The 23231-nt window shown below is 57.4% G+C and overlaps 1 protein-coding gene across 1 annotated transcript; it reads right to left on the bottom strand.

Annotated features, from left to right (window-relative positions):
* Positions 1-2061: 2061 nt before the first annotated feature.
* Positions 2062-22975, bottom strand: STRA6 (signaling receptor and transporter of retinol STRA6). The gene is made up of 19 exons (XM_059371844.1): positions 22816-22975; positions 22428-22565; positions 19014-19080; positions 18517-18680; positions 17282-17421; positions 16671-16694; positions 16374-16540; positions 14949-15071; positions 12135-12202; positions 11897-11973; positions 11561-11622; positions 10615-10777; positions 7547-7622; positions 6328-6461; positions 5068-5185; positions 4883-4984; positions 3979-4142; positions 3563-3712; positions 2062-2954 (listed from the first exon to the last, which is right to left on the bottom strand). Exons 1-19 carry the CDS (start codon positions 22929-22931, stop codon positions 2806-2808), a joined length of 2202 nt encoding a protein of 733 aa, XP_059227827.1. The 5' UTR covers positions 22932-22975; the 3' UTR covers positions 2062-2805.
* Between the last annotated feature and the right edge of the window lie 256 nt (positions 22976-23231).

Genomic DNA, 23231 nt, shown 5'->3' with positions numbered 1-23231 from the left:
ACTGATAAGACAAGATGGAGAGGGAAGAGAGAGGAGGAAACAGGGGCACAGGGCAAGGGAGAGAGAAAGACACAGAGATAGAGAATAAGAGAGCGTCTTTAAGGGGGAAGCCAGAGGAGATGAACAAAGCTTTCTAGGAAGAGGAAATGGTATTCCTGGAGGAAAGTCTGCACTTGGGTCTTCCCCACATAGCAGGTGGACCAGTGGCTGACTTGGGGGTGTAGGGGGGTCAGGTCTTGGCAGCAACCTGCGGGTCTCTTAGTGTGGGGAGCAAGTACATGGAGTCAGAACCTGGAGACTGATCCCAGTATCTGTGCCCAGCCAGAGATGTGTCTCCATCCCTACCCCTTTCCAGACTGAAGGGTGCCACCCACAGGGACAAGAACTGCCCCCGCACACTCCCATCCACTGGACAGGTTCTGTGGCCTCCCATGCTCTGTGCTCAGGAGTGTTGAGCCCACCAAAATGGAGGCAGGGAGGCCAAGTAGACTGGGGTTGCAGCTGTGAGCCTTGGAGGCTGGCCGGCTCCCCCTTCCCCCTCCTCCTTGTCCCCAGGCAGCACCTCCCCCAACCCCCTCAGCAGCTCCAGACTCTGGCTGAGCTGATGTCACCAGCAGCACATATCAAGGGTATCTGTGCATCTGGTGGAAAGAGCAGGATGGAGCCAAGTCTCCTGTGCTGAGCTGCCTTGGGCAAATCACTGTCCATCTCTGAACTTGGGTTTCCTCAGAAAACAAGGGATGGGTAGGATGCTTAAGGATCCCATCCACTCTGATTATCTAAGGCTGGGTATTCAAACTCAGCTTGGACCCCTGACTTCTCTGGCTCCATTCAGAGCGGAGCAGGCTTATCTTCTGGAAGTGGGACCTGAGTCAGAGGCAGCTGGGGAACAGCTGTGTTCTGAATGAACTAGCAACTCCCCAGCTTGAAAGTCATCCATGACTCCCCCAGCCCTCAGGGTGAAGCTCAAGTTCCCCAGCGAGCCATGCATCACCCCTCTGCATAATTCTTCCGTGCCTCTCTTGGACCTGTTAACTAATTTTCCTTCAATCATCTGTGATGTGTTACCCTCCACACCTTTATGTATGTTATTCCTTTGGTCTGGACACCCTTCCCCTCTTTTTCACTTGGCTAAGTCAGCTCAAGCGCCACCTCCTCCAGAAAGCCTTCCTGGATGCTGTATCCTCTACCTCCCAGTGTGGATGAGGTCCCCTCCTCTGACTCACATAGCCCTGTGTGTCCAGGGTCACAGCCTTATCATACTCTACTGTGTCTGCTTCCTTGTTAAGGGCAGAGACCTGGTCTACCTTCTCATCCCTGTGACCCTGCCAGTCACCAACATGGGGCCAGGAAGATATTTTTCAATGGACTGCAGTAGAATCAGAGCCTGCCCTCTTTGCCATCGTTGTGGGCAGCCTCAAAGGTGGGTGTGAGCTCCCCGGCCCCACCCCTCACTTTATGTGTGTCTGAGGCTGGAGTGGTGATGCAGGAGGAGGAGCAAGGAGAAAGGCTGGTCTCCACTAATTGTGTAGACATCAAGGCCCCATGGACCCAGATCTGTGAGGTGGCCACGTTTTACCCACCTGCTCCCAGGCCCACAGTGGAGCCCACACCTTCAGTCATGCGTCCCCCACCTCCGCGAGTCCCCAGCAAGAGAAGGGACCCCCCCCCCACACACAGCTGTCTTTCCCCACGACATGACTGGTCTATTCCCTTTAGGATAGCTCTGCCCTATGCCTCCCTACTGCCTCCACACCTTTATTCAGAATGCTCCCCATTTTCCTAAAAGTTCTCCTCCTCAAGTCCTGCCCATTCTTGTCAACCCAGAAGAAGTTCTACCTCCAAAACCAAAGTCCACATAGCTCAGGGGTGAAGTCATAGGGTCCCCAGTCCCTCTATGCCCCAAAGGGATTCGGCTACTGGTCCCCTTCTGCCCCGCACTGTGTAGCCAGCCCCCCATGGGACCAGAATACCCCACCCCACCAAGCCCCATGAATGCAGTGATTTACCAGTAGTTGGGGCAGTTTTCCCCCACGTACCCCATCCCCCGAGGAGGACTGCTTCTCAGGGACAAGTTTATTACAGAGAGTACACTAACCTCTTTCATAATATCTAAAGGCATAGCAATAGCAAAAATACCAGGCTCTCAAGTGTGGCCAGCTCTGTGTGGGGTCTGGCTGGAGCTATGACGTTGCTGCCCGGCAGGAGCCCATGGCTTCCTCCTCGGCTGCCTGGCAGGAGGCACAAGCCCCCCCACCCCCAGAGGAGAGGGGGAAACTGGTGGAGAGAGGAGGCTCTGTGTCCAGTTCCATGGTGGTGACTCCAAGGCTTAGGTGGGGCTGAGCCGGATCATGAGGCTGGACTGGCCTGACTCACCCATCCCAGTGAGGAGACGGTTCCATGAGCAAAGGTCAGTGGCAGAGCCAGCACGGAGAGGGGACAGGAGGTGGCCGCTCCAGTTCTAATGACGCCCTAGACCAAGGGCCTAAACCTCAGATTACTTCCCCCAGAGCCCTCACCAGCTTCCCAAGACCAAGGGGCCCTACTAGAGTCCTCCTGAGAGTTAGGTCAGAGCTCAGGCTGGGAACAGAACTGCACTCAACCACAGCGCCCCCGGCGTCTGGGGCTGGTGGCCAATGATGAGCCCGGGGACTCGTCGTGGGGAGCCACAGTGACAGAGAGAGGCCAGGGAGGCTGGCAGGATGCTGGGGAAGCTGGGAGGGAGTGGGCTGGGAGGAGGGGGAGAACTTGAGCCCTGACAAGGACACAGCGGCTTCCCCACTCTCAGGGCTGGACTCCATTGACCTAGGCCCCTGACAGGGCCCTCTTCCGGAAGGCCTGCAGGGCAGGATTGTGCAGAAGTGTGTAGGCCAGCCCCCAGCGGGCTCTGCCTTGGCGGGCCCTGGGCCCTGCTCCCCTGGCCATGGCGTCCTTGGTCTGCAGCAGCTGCATCCCTGAAAGAGAGAGACTTTCTGTAAGTCACTCAGCAAACACGAGGCCACGCCCCATGAGCAGTCTGAAAATCCCAGAGGTAGGACTGGGGAGGCTGGGGAGGCTGGGGAGCCTGGGGCCCCAGGGGCCTGCTCACTGAGCAGGAGGTGGAGAGACATGTGGGCTGTAGAGGGGTGTCTGTGAAGGTGCAAGATGTCATCCTGCAGGTAGGGACAGAAGGAGGGGACAGCTCTGGGGAGAGGGCCGGAGGAAGGGCTGGGACAGCTAGCTCAGTACCCCCCCTCCCTGCTGCACACTTTCCTGGCAGTGAGGAAGGGGTAAGACTTCTCATTCTGTGTGTGAGAAGGGGGGCTGTGTGCTCACTTGTGGAATGGGGAGAGGGAGACAGAGTATGTACATGTGTATCGTGGACAAAAATTACCCTGAGAAGGACCAGGAAACTTCTCAGTTCCTTTCTCCCACAGGTGGAGGGAGAGGGGAAGTAAGCATTTTCCTGGCCCTCACACCACAGTAGGTCGGACAGGCGTCCTATGTGCTGGGAAGAGGTGCGCCTCGTCCCTCAGAGAAGAGGGTGGTCTACGTTCCTGCCCTCCCCCGTGGGAAGGTGCACCTTCTTCTTCCTGCCCCTGTCTGAGGCCATCCTGGGGGGCCCGGGGAAGCTGAGGCCGCTGGGTCTGCAGAAGCAGGGCACAGAAAGCCGTGGTAGCCGGGTGCGACTGGCTGGCCTCGATCTTCAGGAAGCCACAGTATGTGTGATAGCCTGGGTGGGGAAGAAGGGTGGAGGACAGCAGAGCTGGGGAGAGGAGGGCCTGCCCCACCAGCCGCTAACACATGCACAGGGGTGCCTCCTGGCACCAGAGCAGGCGGCACATGCAAGACACATGGGCCTGCTGCCCATGCCTGCCCTGTGTGGTCAGACAGGCTCCGGGGCACAGTCCCACTTGGCCAAGGTCAGGGCCAGACCCTCCCTCACTCTTTGTACAGCCCAAGCCGTTGTGGCTCCCGGCCCCTGCCCAGCAACCTTACCGGGGTCGAGAGTGGCTGCCCGAGGTGGCAGCAGGCTGAGATCCATCTGACCAAGGTGGACAGCATTGTAGACAGCAGAGAGAAGCACACGCCAGGCAGCCACCATGGCGCCCACCAGCACGTTGATGAGAAAGAGAAAGAAGGTGGCTGCATAGAGCACTCGCCTGGGGGTGAGGAGAGGAAAGGCTGAGGCTGGCCCCCTCCCCCTGCCACATGCAGACCCACTTCCTCAAGTTAGGGTCAGACCTGGATGAGCAGAGCTGCTGTATGCTTATCGACTACCTACCATTTGTCGAGTGCACCTTCTAAGCACCCTGCCCTGTGCTGGGCCTGCTCTCTCAAGCCAGCTTCCCCGAACCACCCTGGAACATGGGTGTGGTGCTCCCTCTATAGTAGGGAAACCAGGGCCCAGAGAGGTCAGGTGGCTTAGCTAAGGCCATCCAGCTAGTCAACGGCAGAGCTGGGGCTTATGGTCTGGATCTTTCTGTCTCCCACCTCCCTCCTCTAGGTCCCTTGTCCACTGACTCTGAGTCCCTCCTGGCACTGGGGTCCTCCCACCACCCTTCCACCTAATATGGAAATAATGTTTCTATTGACCTCCTTCCTGCAAAGGGGGAGGCACATGGTTTTGTGGGGCACAGATGATCCAGAGGAGAGCAGGGCTGACCCCCAAAGCAGGAAAGGCTCATAGAGTATTTCTGGCACTGTGACAGGTGAAGAGAGAGATTCTGGAGTAAGCTGGGCCACTGTTCCCTTTCCGTTTGGGTAAGGCAAACTCTCCCACTCCCCACTGGGCTTCCCAAGAGAGAAAAGGGACAGATGACAGTGGAGGGAGAAGGACACAAGAAAGACACCAAAGGAAGAGGCTGAAGTCCTAAGGGGACCACAAACCCATGATCCTCACCGGTTAGTAAGCTCTGGATATCCATGGTGAGTCTCCAGGAAGACCCAGTGGGCTGCCATTTTCTGTAGGACCACAGCCAGGGCCAAGGTCAGCCAGAAGGGCCTGCAGGTGGGGCGGGGAGGTTGTCACTCTTAGTAGCTCTCTGGGAAGTGGTCCCAGAGCCCTCAGCTCCTTGCCTCTCTCACCACGAGGACTCCAGGGATCGGAGGAGCAAGAGGTTCCTGCCGTGGAGCACAGGCATGAACACCAGGAAGGCAAGGGTCGTGGTCCCCAGGAAGAAGACGATCTGCTGCACCAAGAGTCCTGCAGGTTGGGAAGGAAAAGAGGGATGGACATCAGGCTCCACGGGACCCAGCCACCCCTGGCACTCAGGAACCCAAGGGCTTAGGAATGACGCAAACCTGGTAGAGATCCCTGCTCTGCCACTGCCTAGCTGTGCCAGCTGGAGCAAGTTACTCTACCTCCCTGAACTCCCATTCTTCCTCTACCTCAGAAGGCTTTTTGGGACAATCCAATACAGGATTTCTGGGATGATCCCCAATTCTGGGACCAGTTTCTGTCTGCAGCAACTCTTTGAAAACAAAGTGCTCTGTACATGTGATTTCCCCCCAGTTGCCCCTGAATCCTTGGAGACAAGATTGCATTTTAAATTAATGTTTGCCTTCCTACTGGCCAGAGCCTGGCACACAGTTATCACCAGAAAGCCATCTATTGAAACAACTGGCTAGTTGTTTACATGGTGTAATGCGTACAAAAGAGCTTGGGAGGTATAAAATCTACCAAGGTGAAGAATTACAACTTTTGGGGCTGGTCATTCCTCTTCTCCGTTATCATTCTTGTCCTCCTCGCCCAGGGAGTGAGGACTGAAGGAACCATGAGGAAGAGGAACCTGACCCCAGCCCCCTCACATCTCAGAAGGCTTTATTCACTGTACCACCCCTGGGAAGGCTCAGAAACTTGGAGGTAGGAGGGGTTGTGGAAATTAATCTAACCTAACTCCCTCAGGGCAGGACCCCCTTTGCAGCCCCAACAATGACCACAGATGTACCCCTGGTGAAAGAGATCTCACTAATTTAAAGGCAGTCCATTGGCTTTAAATATAAGGCTCTCTTATATAAGCAGGAATATGCCTCCTTAAACTTTCCACCTTGCAACCCTGGGTCCACCCTCTGTGTAAATGGCTGGTGGCCCTTAGGGGCTATCCTCATTGGAGGGGTATCCTTTCCCCAGGGGCTTCTGCACTACCCCTCCTCCCTGAACCTGAGCAAGCCTCCTGAAGGCAGAGAAGGCAAGGTGGGTCCCTCTTCTTACTCCCACCCCAGAGTTTGCCCCAGCACAAGCGGACACCCAGGGGCAGCCACGACCTGCTGAGTGCTCTCTCCTCCCCGACTGGGGCCAGTTTCTGGGGCCAGCTGAAGCCAGGTGGGGTGACAAGGGGGGCTCACCAAGGCAGGTAAAGGCAGTCTGGTAGGCGCTGAAGCTCATCCAACAGAATATGGCCTGGCGGGAGAGGTGGGGACCCTGGGGTAGGGGGCCCAGGTCCAGGGCAGCCCCTCGGTGCAGAGCTTGCAGGTTGGCCCTGGTTGGGGATTTGGGGGTGGGGTGGGGAAGAAGGCAGAGATCTCAGGGACCACACATACTCCGCAGGTTCCTCCTCTGCTGGAACCCCCTGTCTGCTCACAACATGTGGCCATGGACAGGAAAGCCAAGGACTGTGGGGGCCCTGCAGAGGTTACTAACCCAGACTGGGAAGTCAGGTAGGGCTTCCTGGAGGAGGTGGGATCTGTGTAGCATCTTAAGGGATGAATAAGAGGAAGTTTCAGAGCAAAGCAAGGGGCAAGGCCGAGATCAAGGGAGACAAGTTCAGGCAGAAGGCTCTGACCTGAGCCAAGTCAGAAAAGCAAGGAAATAACAGTAGGAATGGAAAGGACTCACAGATTGGCCACCAGAGCAAGAAGCAAGGTTCCAGGCAGGCAGAGGCCTGGGGGCCTGAGTGCCAGCCAAAGAAGGACCAACCCTGTGGGAAGAGATCCCTGCGCAAAAACCCTGAGGCCCACCCTGACATTGCTCCCCTTCCCACGCACCCTGAGCACAACTAGAACCTTCTCTCCCTCTTCACTTCCAACTCAGCTCTGTCTCACTCCCCACAAAAGGGCAAACGGGGCTGTCTGGCCTTCATTGGCCCATCACAGCCCCTTCAACGCCCCAGCCCCGGCTGGGTCACCTCCACAGCCACCCTGGCTTGTGGCAGCCTCGCCCCTCGCTGCTGCTCCTTACACGGTCCCTCCCTCCCATCCATAGCACCCTCCCCCACCCTCAGCTCTTCTTGCCTCTTCTTCCGACCCCAGGTGGAGGGCTGGCTTTCCAGGCTGCCTTCCCCATTAAATCAGTCCACCCAGGTAGTCCCTTCTCAGAGGTCCAAGTCCACACCCCCGCCCTGGTCAGCCGAGCCCTGTAATACTCCCACCAGACAGGAAGGTCCCACCTTCTCCACCCACCACAGGGCCACTGTGGGCGGGGGGCCGGAGGGGGGCATAGGGACAATCTGGTCCGCAGTGACTCTCCCTCAGTCCAGCCCCAGGCCCGGCCTCCACAGGCCTCCTGGCTCCGGGCCCCCACACCTCTCCCCCACACCTGCACCGGGCATCAGACCCTGCCACTGACCTGTGCGTCACCAGCGAGCGGATCAGCATGAGAGAGGTGAGTGAGAAGGACAGGACCAAGGCCAAGATGTAGCAAACTGGAGGGGGGAGAGGGAGCAAAGTGGGAGGTGGGAGCCCCTGAACTAGCCCCCAGGACGGGTGCCCGGTTGGGAGTTACCCCTGCCACCTCCCCCTGCCTGCCTTGTTCTCAGCTGCCCTATAACTCAACCATCTCAACCCTCCCCTCCTGCCCAGTGACACGGTGGCCGGGGACAGGGAGAGGACAACTGAGATCTGCAGACCTGGTCTCCTCCCTTGTCTGCTGCTCCCATGGCTGTGTGATCCCCAGAGAGAGACGCAATCCAACCTGGCAACCGCCTCTGTCTCCTCGCCTTCCTGGCCATAAGGCCTTTCAGGGGCCCCCTTGGTTTTCCAGTCTCAACTTGCTCATGCGGGCTGCCCATCCCCCAGCATGACATGGGCCATAAAACCCCATGGGTTGTGAGTGCACATCAGTGTGCCCTGTGTCCATCAGAAGGAGGGAGGTGACCACTGCTGCCCATCTCCTCTGGCTGGGCCCCTCCTGCCCAACTCCTTCCTGCCCCCATCCCCCCAGCCATGCCCACACTTAAGAATTTGCTCACAATGCACAGGGAGTGGTGAGCAGCCAAGGCAGAAAGGCCCAGCGGGGATTTCAGGCTGCCGCTCGCCTGCCCTCCATCCTCCATCCACATCCCGCCTCAGTCCATTCACTTACAACAACCTCATTAAAGAAGAGGCACTAGGCCCACCAGGAAGCCGAGGCTCAGCGAGAGAGCCTAACCCGCCAGTCACATTGCTGGCACGTGAAGGGCTGAGACCTGTGACTACTTCCAAACCGACCCAGACTCAGCCCCGGGTGCCTGCCTCCTGATCTCATCAGTCATGCCAGGGGGGTGCTGCCGGGGCCGGTGTCCCATGCAGAGACTCAGGAGTGGGTGCAAACCCCCATGGAGTCCCACGTAGCCTGGGTGCCGGAGAGACCCCAGGAGCATCCTAGGCCAATTCAATCAGATTTTCTGTGTGTAGAACCCAGTCCCTGGCTTTTGTAGTTTTGTGTGCAGCCTTAGGGTTAAAGGCCATTGTTGGGGGGTGGGAGGGGCGGCTTTCCAAAGGCGGAGCCTTCATGATTCATTTCAATCAGCAATTGACTGAAATCAACCAACCCACCCGCAGGTCTGGAGGGCCTGCTACAGCAGTTCTCAGAGCTAGGCTCGCATGAGGATCCCCAGGCTGGCTTGTTCCATCATAGGGACAGGGCCCCACCCTCGGCATTTCTGGAGTCCAGTGCAGCTCGAGCCTCTGGATTTTAAAGAGGTTACCAGGGCCTTCTCAGGTGCAGCCAGGGTGGAGAACAATGCTACAGAAGAGAGCACTGGACGTGTGCAGCTCTGCTCAGCCCCGCCTGCCCTTTGGGAGCCCCCACTCAGCGCCAGGAGGAGGGTGTTCTGGTCATTTCCTGCCAGGTGAGGTGCCCGCCTGCTGAGCCTGCACAGGTGAGAGAACGGGTTAACACAGCGTGGAGGGAGAGCAAGCCCCCTCAGGCCAGCCAGGCTTTTGATCTTCATCCATCTACCTCCTGCTCCTCTCCCTAATTGATTCCAAAATTGGGTCTAACCAAACATTTTATGGGCCTCAGGGACAAGGCTGCCTTTGCAACTTCAACACCTGTTTTGCGGTAGAGAGACTGAAGTCCAGAGAAGTGAGTGACTTGCCCAAGGTCACACAGCTTATAAGTGATGGAGCAGGAGTTTTCATCTAGTTCTAACCTAGTCTGCCCTCTATGAGTGATGCCAGGCTTGTGGTCCAGGTGCCCTGCAGGTAGCCTGAAACAGGCTCTCGGAGTTCAGAAGACATTACTCCTTAAGCCAAGGACTCACCAAGGGCCCCTGGGCCCAGATGTAATCTCAGTTCCAACCGTGGTTTGCTGAGCAGCTTTATAGCTCTAACCCTCCTGGGCCTCAGTTTTCCTCATCTGTGGACTAGGAGAGTAAACACTGCTCTGTTTGCCACCACCCCCCCCAAACCGAGAAGATCCGAAGCAGAGGCCTTGAGGCTTGGAAACCAGCCTGCGGTGTTAAATGTCGGGGTAAGGGATAGAAGCAAAGCCCAGCATCCCAGACAGGTCGTTTCCTGCCTCTAAGCCTCCATTTCCTGTTCTGGAAGATGAGGTCTGATGATGAGATGAGGCAGACCTAACAGGGCCGGCTGCTGTGAGCAGCCAGCCCACCCTGGATTCGGGCTAAGGTGAGCCATGTGGGCTCCTGCCTGTGGTCCGTCTTGTGGCCAACTTCAAGAAATCTCCTAGGGGCTCCCAAGTCAGCAGAGGCCGCCGGCCCCAGGAATCCTGGCTTTGTCTGAAGGTGGTAGAGAGAGACCCAGCAAGGTGGTCAGGAGGCCGCGTTCCTCCCTTTGCTCCACTCTGCCCTGCTCAATGACCCCAAGCCAATCCTTTCCCCATGGGTCAGGTGTGGACACTTCTCAGCCTCTTCTACAGGGGCCATTGGGAAGGCCTGGGAGGTGGTGTAGGCTTAGCCAGACTAAGGGCTGAAAGAGACATCAGACCCCGGAAGGGAAGGCTGGTATGGTCCCCTGGCCAGGGGGCAGAGGGCTCATTGTCAAGGGAGGGAAGGAGAATGGACAGGCATTGGAGGAAGAGGAAGCATCACCACACTCAACCCCACCCACCGGCCATGGCAATTAGCTCAGAATCTGGCCCAGTGTCCCACATCACTACCTCCTTCCTCCTTCTCTCCCCTCAGCGAGATTCAAGGGGCCGTCCCCTCAGCTCTCGAAGTCTCCCAGCTGGGAGAGCAGAGCAAAGACACTGGAGCTGGGGGGGTGGGGGGAGACACCACATGGGCTGCGGGGCTGCTCAGAGGAATCCTTCAGGTCTCAGAGACCCGGAACCGGAAGCCACAACCACCCCCCTTTGGAAGGGAGGCAGCTGAGACCCAGAGAGAAAGGAAGGGATCTACCCATATCCAGGACGCATGTCCCTTGAAGGTTTGTTCCCACTGGGCACCATCCAAGACTCCTGGGAGGCCTCACCTTCCAGAGCCCACAGGTGATGCTTCACGAGCCCCACCACCTCCTGCCTGTCCTCTGAGAGCACGAGCCCAAAGCCGGCCAGTAGGTAGGAGACGTCTGTGTCGATCCCCGCCCTCACCTTCTGGATGGTGGGTACCACGCCCACCAGCAGCAGCAGGACCACCTGGAAGAGCCCCACAAGGAAGGTGCCAGGGCCTGGCTGTGCTCACGCAGGGTCCACATCCCAGATGAAGTGTTTCCTCAGCTCACAGGGAGACTTCAGGGCAGAAACTCCAGCCCCACATGGGCCGTACCCCCATGCCCTGTACCCATCAGTGTTCTTGGCCCCGAAGCTGTGTCTCACCAGCACGTTGCCTAACAGTCCTAACAGACCACAGCTGCGCTTCCAAACGGTACAAATCTCTATCTACACCTCTGCCTACCTATCAGTCCTGTCTTTATTGAAGCTGCAGAATATAAAATTTCCAATTTCCCACATTGGCAAAAGCCAAGTATTTTATAGATGATCTCTATAGCTAGACAGCTAGCTGGGCTGAAGCTAGGCAGACATATCTTGACTACCTTGAGACCTTAGCTGGAGGAACTTACCTGAGTCAAAGTCACCTCTCTGAGCCTCAGTTTCCCCTATGTGCAAAGTGGAGGAAAATCACACCCACCTCCCAGGATTTGGGCTTTCCGGTTTTCTGGGGGCGGCAATGAAAGGGAGGATTTCTCAAACACGTATTATTTACAAACTACCCAAATCTGCCCAAATCTTCTCCAACTGCTCAGAGAGGAAAGCAATTCTATTTCTTCTATTTCACAGCTGAGCTAATGGGTTCAGAGATGTTGAGTAACTTGCCCAGGGTCACACAGGAGGTAAATAACGGAGCAAGGGTTTAGACCCAGGCTTGGCAGTTGGGGGCAGGGATCCAGAGACAAATGGCATGACAGGGCCAGGACCTACCTGGTAGATGGCTGTCCCTGTCAAGGTGGCTGAAAGCACCAGCTTCAGAGGGAGTCGGAATCCTGCAGTCCCCAGAAGGAGGGATGTGGTAAGCCCCAGCCTCCCCTGCCCCCAGGCCTGGGGGCCTCTTCCCTCCCAAAGGGCCCAGGTAACGGGCTAGGTCTTGCAGGACCCTGGACCACCAAAGCCAGTCCAGGGGCTTCCCTTTGTCCCCAGCTGGGGCTGTTCCTCCCGACCAGGTTCTGGGGATGGGAGCTGGACATCTGCGGCAGCTGTTCCATGCAAGGCATGGGCAAGGTCACCTGCCATTCTTAACCTCAGCTCCCCACTCCGTACCTCGCTGTGGAGTATAGATGTAGTTTCTGTAACAGATCCAGGCCCAGGATCGGAAGCCCTGCTTGGAGGTGTGGGAGCTGCAGAAAGACAGAGGCAGCCAGGCGCCCTCAGGAGAAACCCCAGCCCTGAGCCCGAGCCCCAGAGTTTGGTTTCTTCCTCACTGTGCCCCACCTGCTCCCCAAACTAGCCTGCCAGCCAGCCCTGCTCACTGGCCCAAAGCGGGTGCCTGGGACCTCACCTGCTTCGCAGCTTCTTCCGGCAAAGGAGGGCCCTCAGATATTCCTCACAGTAGCGGCTTGGCAGCCCCTGTGGAGACAGACGGACAAGCAGATGAGACCTGCATGGAACCATTCAGGGGACCCTGGCTCAGGGTGCCACAGTGGGCACATGGGGCTTGAGAAAAACCTCTTGGCTGTGGCGGGGTGCAGAGAAGGGCCAGCCTGTGGGGATGAGGTCCATGCCCCACAAAAGCTGCCCTTTCTCCTCCACAACTAGGAGACAAACCATTCTCTTAAGAACACTCCGCACCGAGCAGTTCGTCCTAAAGGCTATCTCCCAACTCTCTCCTACTTTACTCAGTCCCATCCGCTCACTGCTTCCCCCCTGGCCTCTGCTGGCTGAGACTGGGGCAAAAGGGAGCCTAGGTTCCATGCACACATCCCCAAGCAGACCACACAGGACGGGGTCGTTCCAGGTCACACACCCCAGGCCTCTCCTGCTACTCCGGGGAAATCACAAGCGCAACAGGTTTTGTCTAAATCACATCACAAGGGTGATGGGATTTGTCTAAACCACCTTCCATGGGGCATCTGGGTGGCTCAGTCATTGAGCATCTGTCTTCAGCTTAGGTCATGATCCCAGCGTCCGAGGATGGAGCCCCGCATCTGGCTGCTTGCTCAGCAGGGAGTCTGCTTCTCCCTCTCCCACTCCCCCTGCTCGTGTTCCCTCTCTCACTGTCTCTCTGTCAAATAAATAAATAAAATCTAAAAAACAAACAAAAAAACCCAAACACACATTCCAGGCCATTAATCCCCTGTCAAGTGCAGAGGCCCATGGTAAGATGGGGTGAGCCCCTGCCCCCCTCGGTTGGAGAACACAAGCCTATCACTTGTTTTCATGGTAACTCAACACACACACACACACACACACACACACACCCCACCAGGGTAGGTGTGGGTCAGCTCAAAGCTTGACTGGGACCTCTGAGGCTTAAACCTCTCTGCTGCAGGGCGGAAGAGGATTTTATCTCCTAGGACTTCTCAGGAGGACAGGCATGCCTGGAGGGAGAGGTGAGGCATCAAAGATCCCTGGAGGAGAGGGAGAGGGTCCCAGGGGGGAGAGATGTGACAGGCACCCTGGGTACCCTAAGGGAGCCGCCCCTCTTCTGAGCCAGCTATAAAAGTGAGGGGACATCAGGCTCCCCCGGAAGAGTGTGACCGTCAGGAGGGCAGCTGCAACTGTCCTTGAGGTCCATGCTGCTCCCCACCCCAGAGTTGGTGGGCCCATGGAGGACCCAGGGTGGCCACTGGAGGACCTGAGCTGGCAGGCCTCTCTCCCCCCATCTCCTTCCCTCCTCGGGGTCCTCTTTGACTTCCGTGCCAGCCCCTCTCCCAAGCTCCAGACCTGCGGTCTAGCTGCCCACCCCAACCCCATGCCCGTGCGTCAGTCCCCATGCACCTACCCACACCCAGCGCTCATCCCTCAGCAGCTGGACCCCCGGCGGCTCGCTGCTCTGTCCTCTCTGCCACCCTGCAAGCTTGCCTTCACCTTTCCCGACTGAAGAGTGACTGAGCCCCTTGGCATCTGTGTCCTCAGCCTCTTCTGAGGCTGTCCCCCTCCCTTTGAGGGTCTCTGTGGGGTGGTTTTCTTCTTTCTCTCCTACTGAGAAGAGCACTTGACCCTGTCTCTGCCTACACCCGTGGCCTTGGGCGGAGCCCTGGTGCACTTGTCACGTGGCACGGTGACCAGTGACCCGACCATCTGTTGGTGCCCATATCTCCCCAGCCCCTGGGAGCCTCTGGGGGTCAAACACAGGTCTGCAGCTCTGAGTTCGCAGTCCCTCCCTCAGGGCCTGACACTTGGTGGGCACTTAGAAGGCTTCTTAGTAAGATCGCCTTGTCTTGTAAGAATTCTCTCTCATGGGGCTCCTGAGTGGCTCAGTGGGTTAATGCCTCTGCCTTCGGCTCAGGTCATGATCCCGGGGTCTTGGGATGGAGCGGCATCGCATCGGGATTTCTGCTCAGTGGGGAGCCCGCTTCCCTTCCTCTCTGTCTGCCTGCCTCTCTGCCTACTTGTGATCTCACTCTCTGGCAAATAAATAAATAAAATCTAAAAAAAAAAAAAAAAAGTATTCTCTCTCACTATGATTTACCCACTGATCCATCTAAAACTTCTGAAATAGCTGCTGAGTATCTACCATGCACCAAGACATGCCCAGTGCTACAAATTACACGTGCACAAAACAGACACAATCTGTCTCTGCCCCTTTACCCCCCCTCCCTACGCCTGCAAGGCCTTCTCCTTATTCTCTTCCTGCTCCATATCCTCCCTGTCCCTCAGGACACCTACTGAAGTCTACCTCCTCCAGGAAGCCCCCCAGCCTGCCTCAGTTCTCCCTGCCCACCCCTTTATCTGACTTTATCCAACCATACCCAGCCTAGAACTGATTCATAATGCGACTGTACCCCGGGAGCTTCCTGGAGCTCGTGGGCATCTGCAGAGCTCCTTGGAGGCACAAGTCTCCTGGCCTATCTCATTTCTCCAACTAGAGCCTCTGTGTTTTGGAAGCAGAGCTCAGAATGCCCTGTCCTCTGATCCATGCCTCCTCTGTTGACTCCCCACTGTGTCTGCTGCTGGGTGCCCCCAGGGATCCCAGGTGCCAGCTAAGGGCCTGGTCCAAAGTTCGGTCCAGGAGGAAGGACTAACCCATCACTTGGTGACTCAGCAAATATTTTCTGAGCACCTGGGTCCACTCACAGGGACCCAACAGCGGTGCAGGGGGTCAGGGTGTCTTGAGTGCTAATAGGAGCCTAGCCCAGCCCTCCCCCTTTACCTCAGAGCCTGCTCCTGCCATGTTCCGGAAACTTCTCACCAGCTGCACCGGGTACCAAAGGCTCAGGAATCCGAGGCCCAGAAGCAGAGGCAAGGAAGCCAGCAGGGCGTAGTACTTGTAGATCTAGACAGACGGATAGAGCCCCCAGACATGCCTACCTTCTACCTTCTTCCCTCAACAGAAGACCAGAATCCATTTCCCTTTCCACTTCACTCCCACCCGGCTGACGGCTGACGGAGGTCTTCTCATGCCCGCCCCCACCCGAGTTACTCAGCACAAACACTCCCACTCCCCTTCTGAGGCCCTGTGGACGTATTCCCCCCTCTCCCGGGCTCCTGGACTCCTACAGCCCTTAGAGGAACTTATGTAATTCCCTCCTCCCTGTCCCAGGGGGCTGCTGTGGGACCTGAGACCAGGGATACCCATTTGCTATGTTCCTTTGTTCCTGGGCTTTGGGCACAGGCCCCTGAAAACTAGACAAAGGCCTAATTTTGACTGGGTAGAGTTGCAACCTGGGCATCAGGGAAGTTCAAGCCTTACCCCCCGGGCACTGAGTCCTTCCTAGGGCTGGGCCCCTTCTGTTTTCACTCAGTTATTTGTTAACTCAATCTGTTTTTACTGAGAGCTCAGTATGTGCCCAGTTCTGGGTGGCGAAAAACACCAACCCAGTCCCCCCTCTCAAGAAAACCAACCAATCCTCATCTCTACCCTGGAGGATGGTGTTATCCACTCCATTTACAGGGAGGGAAACTGAGTCTCAGAATGGTGACACGGTTTCCTCAAAGCACTTAGCATCACCTGGCGTCAATTGTTTTATTTATTTATTTTTTGTATCTGCCCTTCTAGAATGGCCACTCTTGGGACGCTAGGGACTTCATCTGTCCTGTTCACAGCTATATTCCACTGCTGGGATGTGTCCCTGGTACGGAATACGCGCTTCCAATATGTTTGTGGAAGGAAGGGAGGGAGGGAGAAGATGGTTCAAACTCAGGTTGTCTGGCCTGAGGCCTGTGCCTCCACCCTTCAGGTGCTCCCAGCCAGCAGCCAGTGAGGTTCTAGAATTCTCTTTTCAGCCCTCCAAGACCATCCCCCAACTCAGGGCTCGGCTTCCTCCATCTCTTCTCTCACGCGCCAGCCTGGCCAAGGAAGGCTGTTGAATCAACAATGGAGGGATTGCAGGCTCCCTCTTCCTCCCCCTCAGCCCTTCCCCCTTCCCCGCACCCTCCCAGGCTGGAAGCTCCTGCAAGCAGTCCCAGTGCCCTTGTCCCCTGCTCTTCCACAGAGGGCCTGTGTTCACAGGAGTGGAATTCGGTGCACAGAAGGCAGCAGAGAAGTCTAGCATGTAAATAAGAGGACAGGAGCCACACTGGTTTATGCAGGTCCTTCATGCCCCTCTGCCTCAGGCTGTCGTGAGTCAGCGGTTACCTTGGGTGTCTGAGGACACTCTGCCCTCTGCCAGATCTGGACCCCGAAGTGAGCCCAGGACAGCATGCTGCCGAGCAGGTGTGCGGTTCTGTGCCTGACTGTGGCACAGGCGGCCAGAGGGTAGTAGAGGGCAGGGTAATAGAGCAGGGCGAGAGTCTTCCAAGGCCCTGGAAGGCAAGATGGGCCGAGGGAGACGCGTGGTGGAGAGGCAGGTCCCTTCCCTCCTCCCCCTTCTGAGCCCTGCATTCAAATTCAAGTTCTGACAGTCACCAGCATTGGTGATCTCCAGCAAGTTACCTCTTGGAGTCTCCATTTTTCCATCTGTAAAATGGAAATAATAGCGGCATATTACCCAAGACAAAACAAGAAAGTAGATGCACAGTGCTTAGCACAGCGCTTAGTCAGTTGTCAACAGACTAAGCTACGACTTCCTTATTGTTCCTTCCCCTGACCCCCAGCAGCCTCCCGCGTGAAACGAGCTGCCATCCTCACTGAGCAGAGTCACTGTGAGCACGGGCTGATCACAAGAGGTCATGTTGAGGACAGTGGCCCCTCTTGGTGGCAGCTGTCCTTGTGCAGTCACTTCCTCAAGTCCAGCCCAATTGTCCCTAACCCCTCCTACTTCCTTCCCACCCTCCTTCATTCTCGGAGGCCTGCGCTGTTCTGGGCAGGGGTTGGCACAAGAACAGAAGGTAGAGAGGGCAGTAGCGACCCAGCAGCTGGGACCAACGAAGGGCTGGTTTCGTGCACTGCGGCTGGGAGGTCCACACGATAGCATCTTCTCGGCAGTGGCTCAAGTTGGGGATGGGAGCTCCCTGACTCACTACAGAAGAGCCCGCCCCATGCTCCTGATCCCCAGTCAGCCCATCCCACCAACCCAGCCCCAGGGCCTCAGCTGTGCTGGGTACCTTGGCTGGGGGTTGAAGCCAAGGTCAGGAAGGGCAGCGGGTCCTCTGCAGGGAACAGCAAACACAAGGAGCTGAAGAGGACCATGAAGACAGCCGCAGGCACTGTCCAGGTCGTGTCCCCCGCCAGGAAATCCACAGGGCTTGTGCAGAGACAGGGACAGGACAGGAGGAAGCCGCTTGGGCCCTGCACCCCCATTCCCCCATGCCATGTTTCATATGTCAGGGGAGTAGAGATGGAAACTTTCCAGATGGAAACTGGAGGTCCCATCATCCATTTACTCCTCATGTATCAGTGGGGGGCCTCCTGTGCACCAAGCTCTGGGCCCTGTGGTCAAGTGACTCAAGAACTACCCTGTCCCCCACCCCCATACACAGGCACACAGCGGGAACAAGCCCGAGCGGCTCCCTCCGCCCACCCTGGAAGCTCCAGGAAACAGCTGCCTCCACACAAATCAGTCTGTCTGGGCTGGCAAACCTTCAGAGAGCTCGGAGAGTCACAACATCCTTAGGCAACAGCCCCCACCCTGGCCTGGGTGTGGTCTGGGGCAGAGGGCACACAGCGGGCACAGCTGTCCCAGGCATCAGCCCTCTGGGCTCAGGGCAAGCCATCCAGCTTGACCTCATGCCCCGAGGCCAACCGCCTCCTTCTCCACCCTAGGCAAGGCAAACTCTTACCTGGGCCCACCCGTGACAGATGCCAAGGTGAGTTCTCCACGAGACCATCATGGCAGGACTCACTTTGGTGTGAGGCCTGGGCCCGAGGGTCAAGGCTGTCTATACTGGGGCTCCAACTGCCACCTCCCCCAACCCTTTGGTCTCTCCCATATGAGCCTGCCCAGTTCCACCTCAAGGTCATCCCTGTCCCAGGCTCTGGGGTTGTAGGACTGAAGGAGACAGGGAAAGAAAGTCCCAGCCATGGGACTGGGCTGGGATCTGTCCCTCTTAATCTACCATTAACATCAGGGTCTGGGTGAGGCCCTCAAGGGAAACAAAGGTCAAGATGGCATGGGATGACCATCGCCTGTCCAGACCATGGGCCACCGCAGGAAATGCATCTAGGAGTCAGGCCCTGTTGGGCTGGTGTCTCCTTGGGTCTGGAACCGGAGCAGGTGGGCCTAAGTGGGGCCCTCCCCTTCCCTCTGGGGCTCCTGCCTAAACCTGGAGGTCCAGGTCAGGGTAGTAAGAGCCCCTCAGGGCTGAAAGCAGCACTGAGGCCAGAGCAGACTTCTAGGTACCTAACAAACCCCCACTGGCCCAGAGTGGCCCTATCAGCTGGGCCACCCAAGTGGGGGTGCCCGGGCCTTGGCACCAACTGGAACATTCCAGATCTGCCGAGCCCGCAGCAGGGCCAGGGCCGGCGCACCCTCGTGAGCACAGCCAGCAGCAGCAGCACAAGGATCTGAAAGGAGAGCACAGAGCAGGCCATGGGTGTCCAGGCCTTCCCTAAGGGGCTGAGACTGAGGGCTTGGCCTCCACGCCCAGACACCCCTACCCCCCAGGGCACAATCACAGGGCATATTGGGGACTGGCCAAGAGAACGGTGACAGAGAGGTTGGACTTTGGGCCGCATCCTGGTTTGGGTCCCCACCCTGGGAAAACTCCCAGAGCTGGGGCTCCTGGGGTCCCCCTTGGCCACCGCAGCAGGGAACACAAGCCCCTTCCAACCCCTGCCCCACCGCCCCACCCAGTCTGGCAATGGGTGGTGAACAGGTCAGCCTCGGGGTAGACTCACCGACAGCACAGCCAGGCAGGCGTGGAGGAGCCCCAACAGCACACTGGGGTGGCAAACAGGCACCACTCTGCAGAGCAAGGCAAGGCTGGATCAGGCTTGTATTGGGACACCCCTGGGTGTGCAGCCCTTTTGGGCTTCCAGGCTGTTGACCCTGGGGCTCCGCCCACCACCTCCCTCAGCCTCTGATCTCTCCTCTGCAAGCTGGCCCAGCTCAGCCTTCTCAGGCTCATTCCAGGGTTGCAGGCCCCTCATGTTGCCCCAGCCCCAGGCCAAGCTCTGAGGTTACAGGGTTGAAGGAGACAGGGCCTCCCAGGGGAAGGCATGGGAGAAACAGAGCAAGCCAGCTCAACCCCAACCTGGGGCCCTCTTCTTTCTCACCCATTCTTCCTGGCTTTCAAGGCCACTTCAACCCCCCTCCTCTGGGAAACCTCTGACTGCTTCAGGCCTCCCAGACCTCTCCTTCTCAGAATTGTGGCTGAGCCTCTCATCTAGGTGGAGCAATCAAGTGTTTGGTCCTAGGCTTTGCCTTGTGGCATTTGATTTAAGTTTAAAAGATGGTTGGCATCTTTTGAGGCAAAGAAGCAGAAAGGGAGCTCCGTGAAGAGGGAGGAACATGAGGACAGGAAGCGACAGGGAGCAGATGGTGCGGGGAGGTCAGGCAAGGCTTTCCGTTTAGGCAGGCTCTAGGGCTGTGGCAGGCCGGGAGCAGGTCACAGCCGGCATGGGAGGCACTAGGGAGCCATGGAGGATGTTGGAGCAGGCTGGTGCTCTGAATTTGGGGAGATTTCTGTGCCCCACTTTCAATAATAACAACAGCAGTAACTAGCATTCACTAAGAATTGACTATGTGCTCTTTGTTCCATGTGTTAACTCGGGTATTACTGGCCAGGTCAGTGTTACTATTATCCCCCTTGCGTAGACAAGGAGACCAAAGCTCAGAGAGGCTAAGTATCTTGCCTAAGTCACACAGGTAGGAAAATATCAGAGTAAGGATTCAAACTGAGGTCCTCTGGCTGCAGCACCCCCATCTGACCGGGAGGGGAGAGGTAAGAAGTATGGAAGGAAGTTTTAAGTTGAACCATATGAAAGCCTCATTTCTACATGGCAAAAACAGTTGAAAATCCACATCGTCAAGGAGTTGAGCATCAGCAGCAACTAGGGAAGGGAGACAACAGGCTGCCCCTCAGAGATGTGTAGGAGGAAGAAGGTACATGCCTGAGATGGAAGAGCAGGGGGAAGGGGGCTTTCCAGAATGATCGCAGACTTCTAGGCCTTATTCCAAGAGGAGAAGTGAGGACCAGAATCACAGGCAGCCCAGGAAGTGAGGCTTGGTCTCAGACACTCAGAGACAGAGGCCGGACTGCAGAGTAGTGAGGACACTGAGGTAAGGAGCAAGACAGCTGTTTCCAGAAGTCGGTCTCTGAAAGGGAGCCTACAACGGGCCCTCAGAGGGGAAGGCAGAGCCCTGATACCCATGCCCCACAGCAGAAGGGCCTGCAGATCGCCCTGGTGTTGGCCTCCTGCCAGGAGGGCAGGCCAGGAGAGAAGCCTCCAATTCCCTAGGCAGCCCTTTGAAGTGGTGGGGAGGTAAGTGTCATCCTGGACAGCTGCCACAGGCATTCATGTCCCCAGGCTCTGGCTGAGAAACTTAGTATTAGTGGTAAGTGGATAACATGTGGGCAGATGTCAGGCTGGGTACATGACCCGGTCGGGGGTGGGGAAGCTCCAGGGGGCTCCAGGGGTAGGAAAGGGCCGGCTGGGCTGCCACGAATCAGTCCCGTGCCCACAGAAGACCCCGGAGGACACATCCCACCCCGTCAAACTCACTCCCCTCCCAATCTTTTCAACCAGGACTTTCCACCAGGAGGGCACCTGGACAAGTGTGACCAGGAGACTGAGTCCGGCCAGCCACTGTCACCAGCGCCTACCAGCCCGAACCCCAGCCTGCGAGGGCACCCTGAGGTACAGAGGGGCCCACCATTAGGAGCTCCTCGAAGCCTTGGTGCATCATCTCCCTGGGTGTCTGACTCACTCAGGGAGAAGTGGGCCCAAGTTCATCTCCTTGGGATTCCCCTTGAGCTTCCACTTTTGGAAGTGGAGCTTGGGGGACAAGCAGCACCACTGGGATTATAGTAAGTAGAGTCAAAAACAAACCTCATCCTTCCCTGAGGTGGGAGAAGGTGGCTACAGGTCCCAGATGCTTCACACATCAGAGCTAGTGCTCCCCATCACCCAGGCCCTGCTAGGTACCCCACTTCATTCTGAGGCCAGAGCTGAAGAGCCTGGCCCCAGCCAATGCCCAGGCCCTGAGGCTCGCAAGGACACAGCAGCAGCTTCAGTCTTACCCCAGATCAGGAGCCATATCCTCTTGGCTTCCGGGGCCCCTCCCCATTCTGCTGCTTCTCCCACTCCAAAAATGTGCAGCAGGGACAAGAGGAGCCCGCAGGCTGTCCAGATCAGCCAGGGACGGGCGAAGGAAACACCCCTGTTGACACAGAGCTACTGACCAGGTGGCCAGTACCCTGAGTCTTCCCAGCCTGAGGCCTAGATGAGGCCTCTGAACCCTGCCGGGTGACTCAAGACGGGCCAGTCCGCAGCCCCAGCCCCCTGGGAAGCACGCCAGCCTTTCTCCTTCTCTAGTTTCGGTCGTTGATGGAAAGCAGGTGTGTGCACATCTGGCTCAGCCAACCCCCCTCCCTCCCCAGCCTCACCTTTCCAGTTCCCCCAAACCCTCAGACAGAGCAGGGAGGTGGGGGATGGGGCGAGGGCCGGGAACAATAAGGGGAGAACTGGGCTCTGGGGCCCACACAGACCAGGCATCCTTGGCAGCCTGTGGGGCCCAGGGAGGCCCAGCCCCTCTGCCAGGGGGCTGCCCAGACTAAACAAAGATAGGGCCTGGCAAAGGGAGCCGCGTGTCCTCTGGCCACACAGGACTGGGCTGAGGCTGCCTCCCTCCCCTGGGCTCGCCTGAGTACTCCTGCTAAAGAGAAAGGCTCTCCTGATTTTCATGGAGACTCAGAGCCCGCCAAAGGCATGGGGGCGCCATCTTTCCTTAAGGACCCTCCCCACAGGCTTTCTTCCTCAGGTGTCCCCCTGCCCTGGGCTGGGCAGAGAGCCTGACAGCTGGAAAACAAGGCACCCCTAATGATAATGGTCACCCTAGGGACAAGCAACCCCTTGAAGGCAAGAGGAGCTTCTCTCATCCACTCAGCCAGCACTCTGCCTCCCAGCCACTGGCCAAAGCCGCCCCAAACGGGCTAGATCTGAATTTGCAAGGAGAAGGCCCAGGAGGTTGTATTTTAACAAACCACACAGGTGCTTTTTAAGTGACAGCCTGGCCCAGGACCTTGCCCAAGGGGCTTCCCCGTCCCCCCATCATCTGCCACACCCCACTCTGCAGGCAGACAGACTCACCCCTCTGGCTGGAGCTCCTGGTCCCCCTGGGGCTCGTCGATGTACCAGCTGGAGTAGTCCTCTGTGACCCCGGAGGAGGTCTGGTTCCCCACGGCCTGGGACGACATTCTCTGGCCTTTCTTCTCTGCCCCTCCTCCCCTGGACAAGTGGGGGAAAACCACTACAGATGTGAAAAGAGGCTTAGGGAGGGAAAAAAAAAAAAAAAAAACAGAAAGAAAGAAAGAAAGAAACCAAACAAAGAAGCGTTTCTCTTTAATCCTGAAGGTTACTTTCTTGCTTTTAGCTCTCTGGGAAAAGCCTGTCTGGGAGAGAGGGCTTGGGCCGGCTAGCACGGGAAAAGGGGAAGGGCTTCTCCAGTCCCTTCCCGTCCCTTCCCGCCCCGTCTTGCCTGCTCCTGCAGGAGATAGTTATCCCCTTGGGACGAGTGTGCCCCTCGGGGTCCTTGGGCTCTTGCTGGAACGCCTGACTGTTCGTCTGACCACCAGCCTCTGTGCAAAGGACCATTTTCAAAGAAAGTTTGTCCAATCCAAGCTGCCCGCATAGACACCCCCCTTCCTTCCCCCTCCCCAAAGCCACCCAAACGACCCACAGACACACACTCAAGGAAGGGCAGGGAGGAAGGAGCTACAGAGATGAAAGGGTGGGCGGGCAGCAGGCGGGCCCAGCCCAGCTGGACCCTCCCAGCTGGGCTCCAGGTCCCTCCTGCCCTCAGGGGTCAGCCCCATCCCCCTCTTTGTTTGGCTCCCCCGCTCAGACCACCTCCCCACCCCCACCCCCCAGCCTTAGCCTGCCCCTGTCTGGCTC

This window comes from Mustela nigripes, chromosome 13 (genome assembly GCF_022355385.1).
Source record: "Mustela nigripes isolate SB6536 chromosome 13, MUSNIG.SB6536, whole genome shotgun sequence".
Classification (NCBI taxonomy): Eukaryota; Metazoa; Chordata; class Mammalia; order Carnivora; family Mustelidae; genus Mustela; species Mustela nigripes.
The sequence above is the reverse complement of the archived record's forward strand: the minus strand, read 5'-3'. Positions and strand labels throughout refer to the sequence as shown.

Coding starts and splice junctions, on each gene's coding strand:
- STRA6 (XM_059371844.1), bottom strand. CDS start 22,931: ATGGTCCTTTGCACAGAGGCTGGTGGTCAGACGAACAGTCAGGCGTTC. Junction 5,186..6,327: donor GACTGCCTTTACCTGCCTTG/GTGAGCCCCCCT, acceptor CCCAACCTGCAG/GACTCTTGGTGCAGCAGATC. Junction 4,143..4,882: donor TATCCAGAGCTTACTAACCG/GTGAGGATCATG, acceptor CCTCACCCCCAG/GCGAGTGCTCTATGCAGCCA.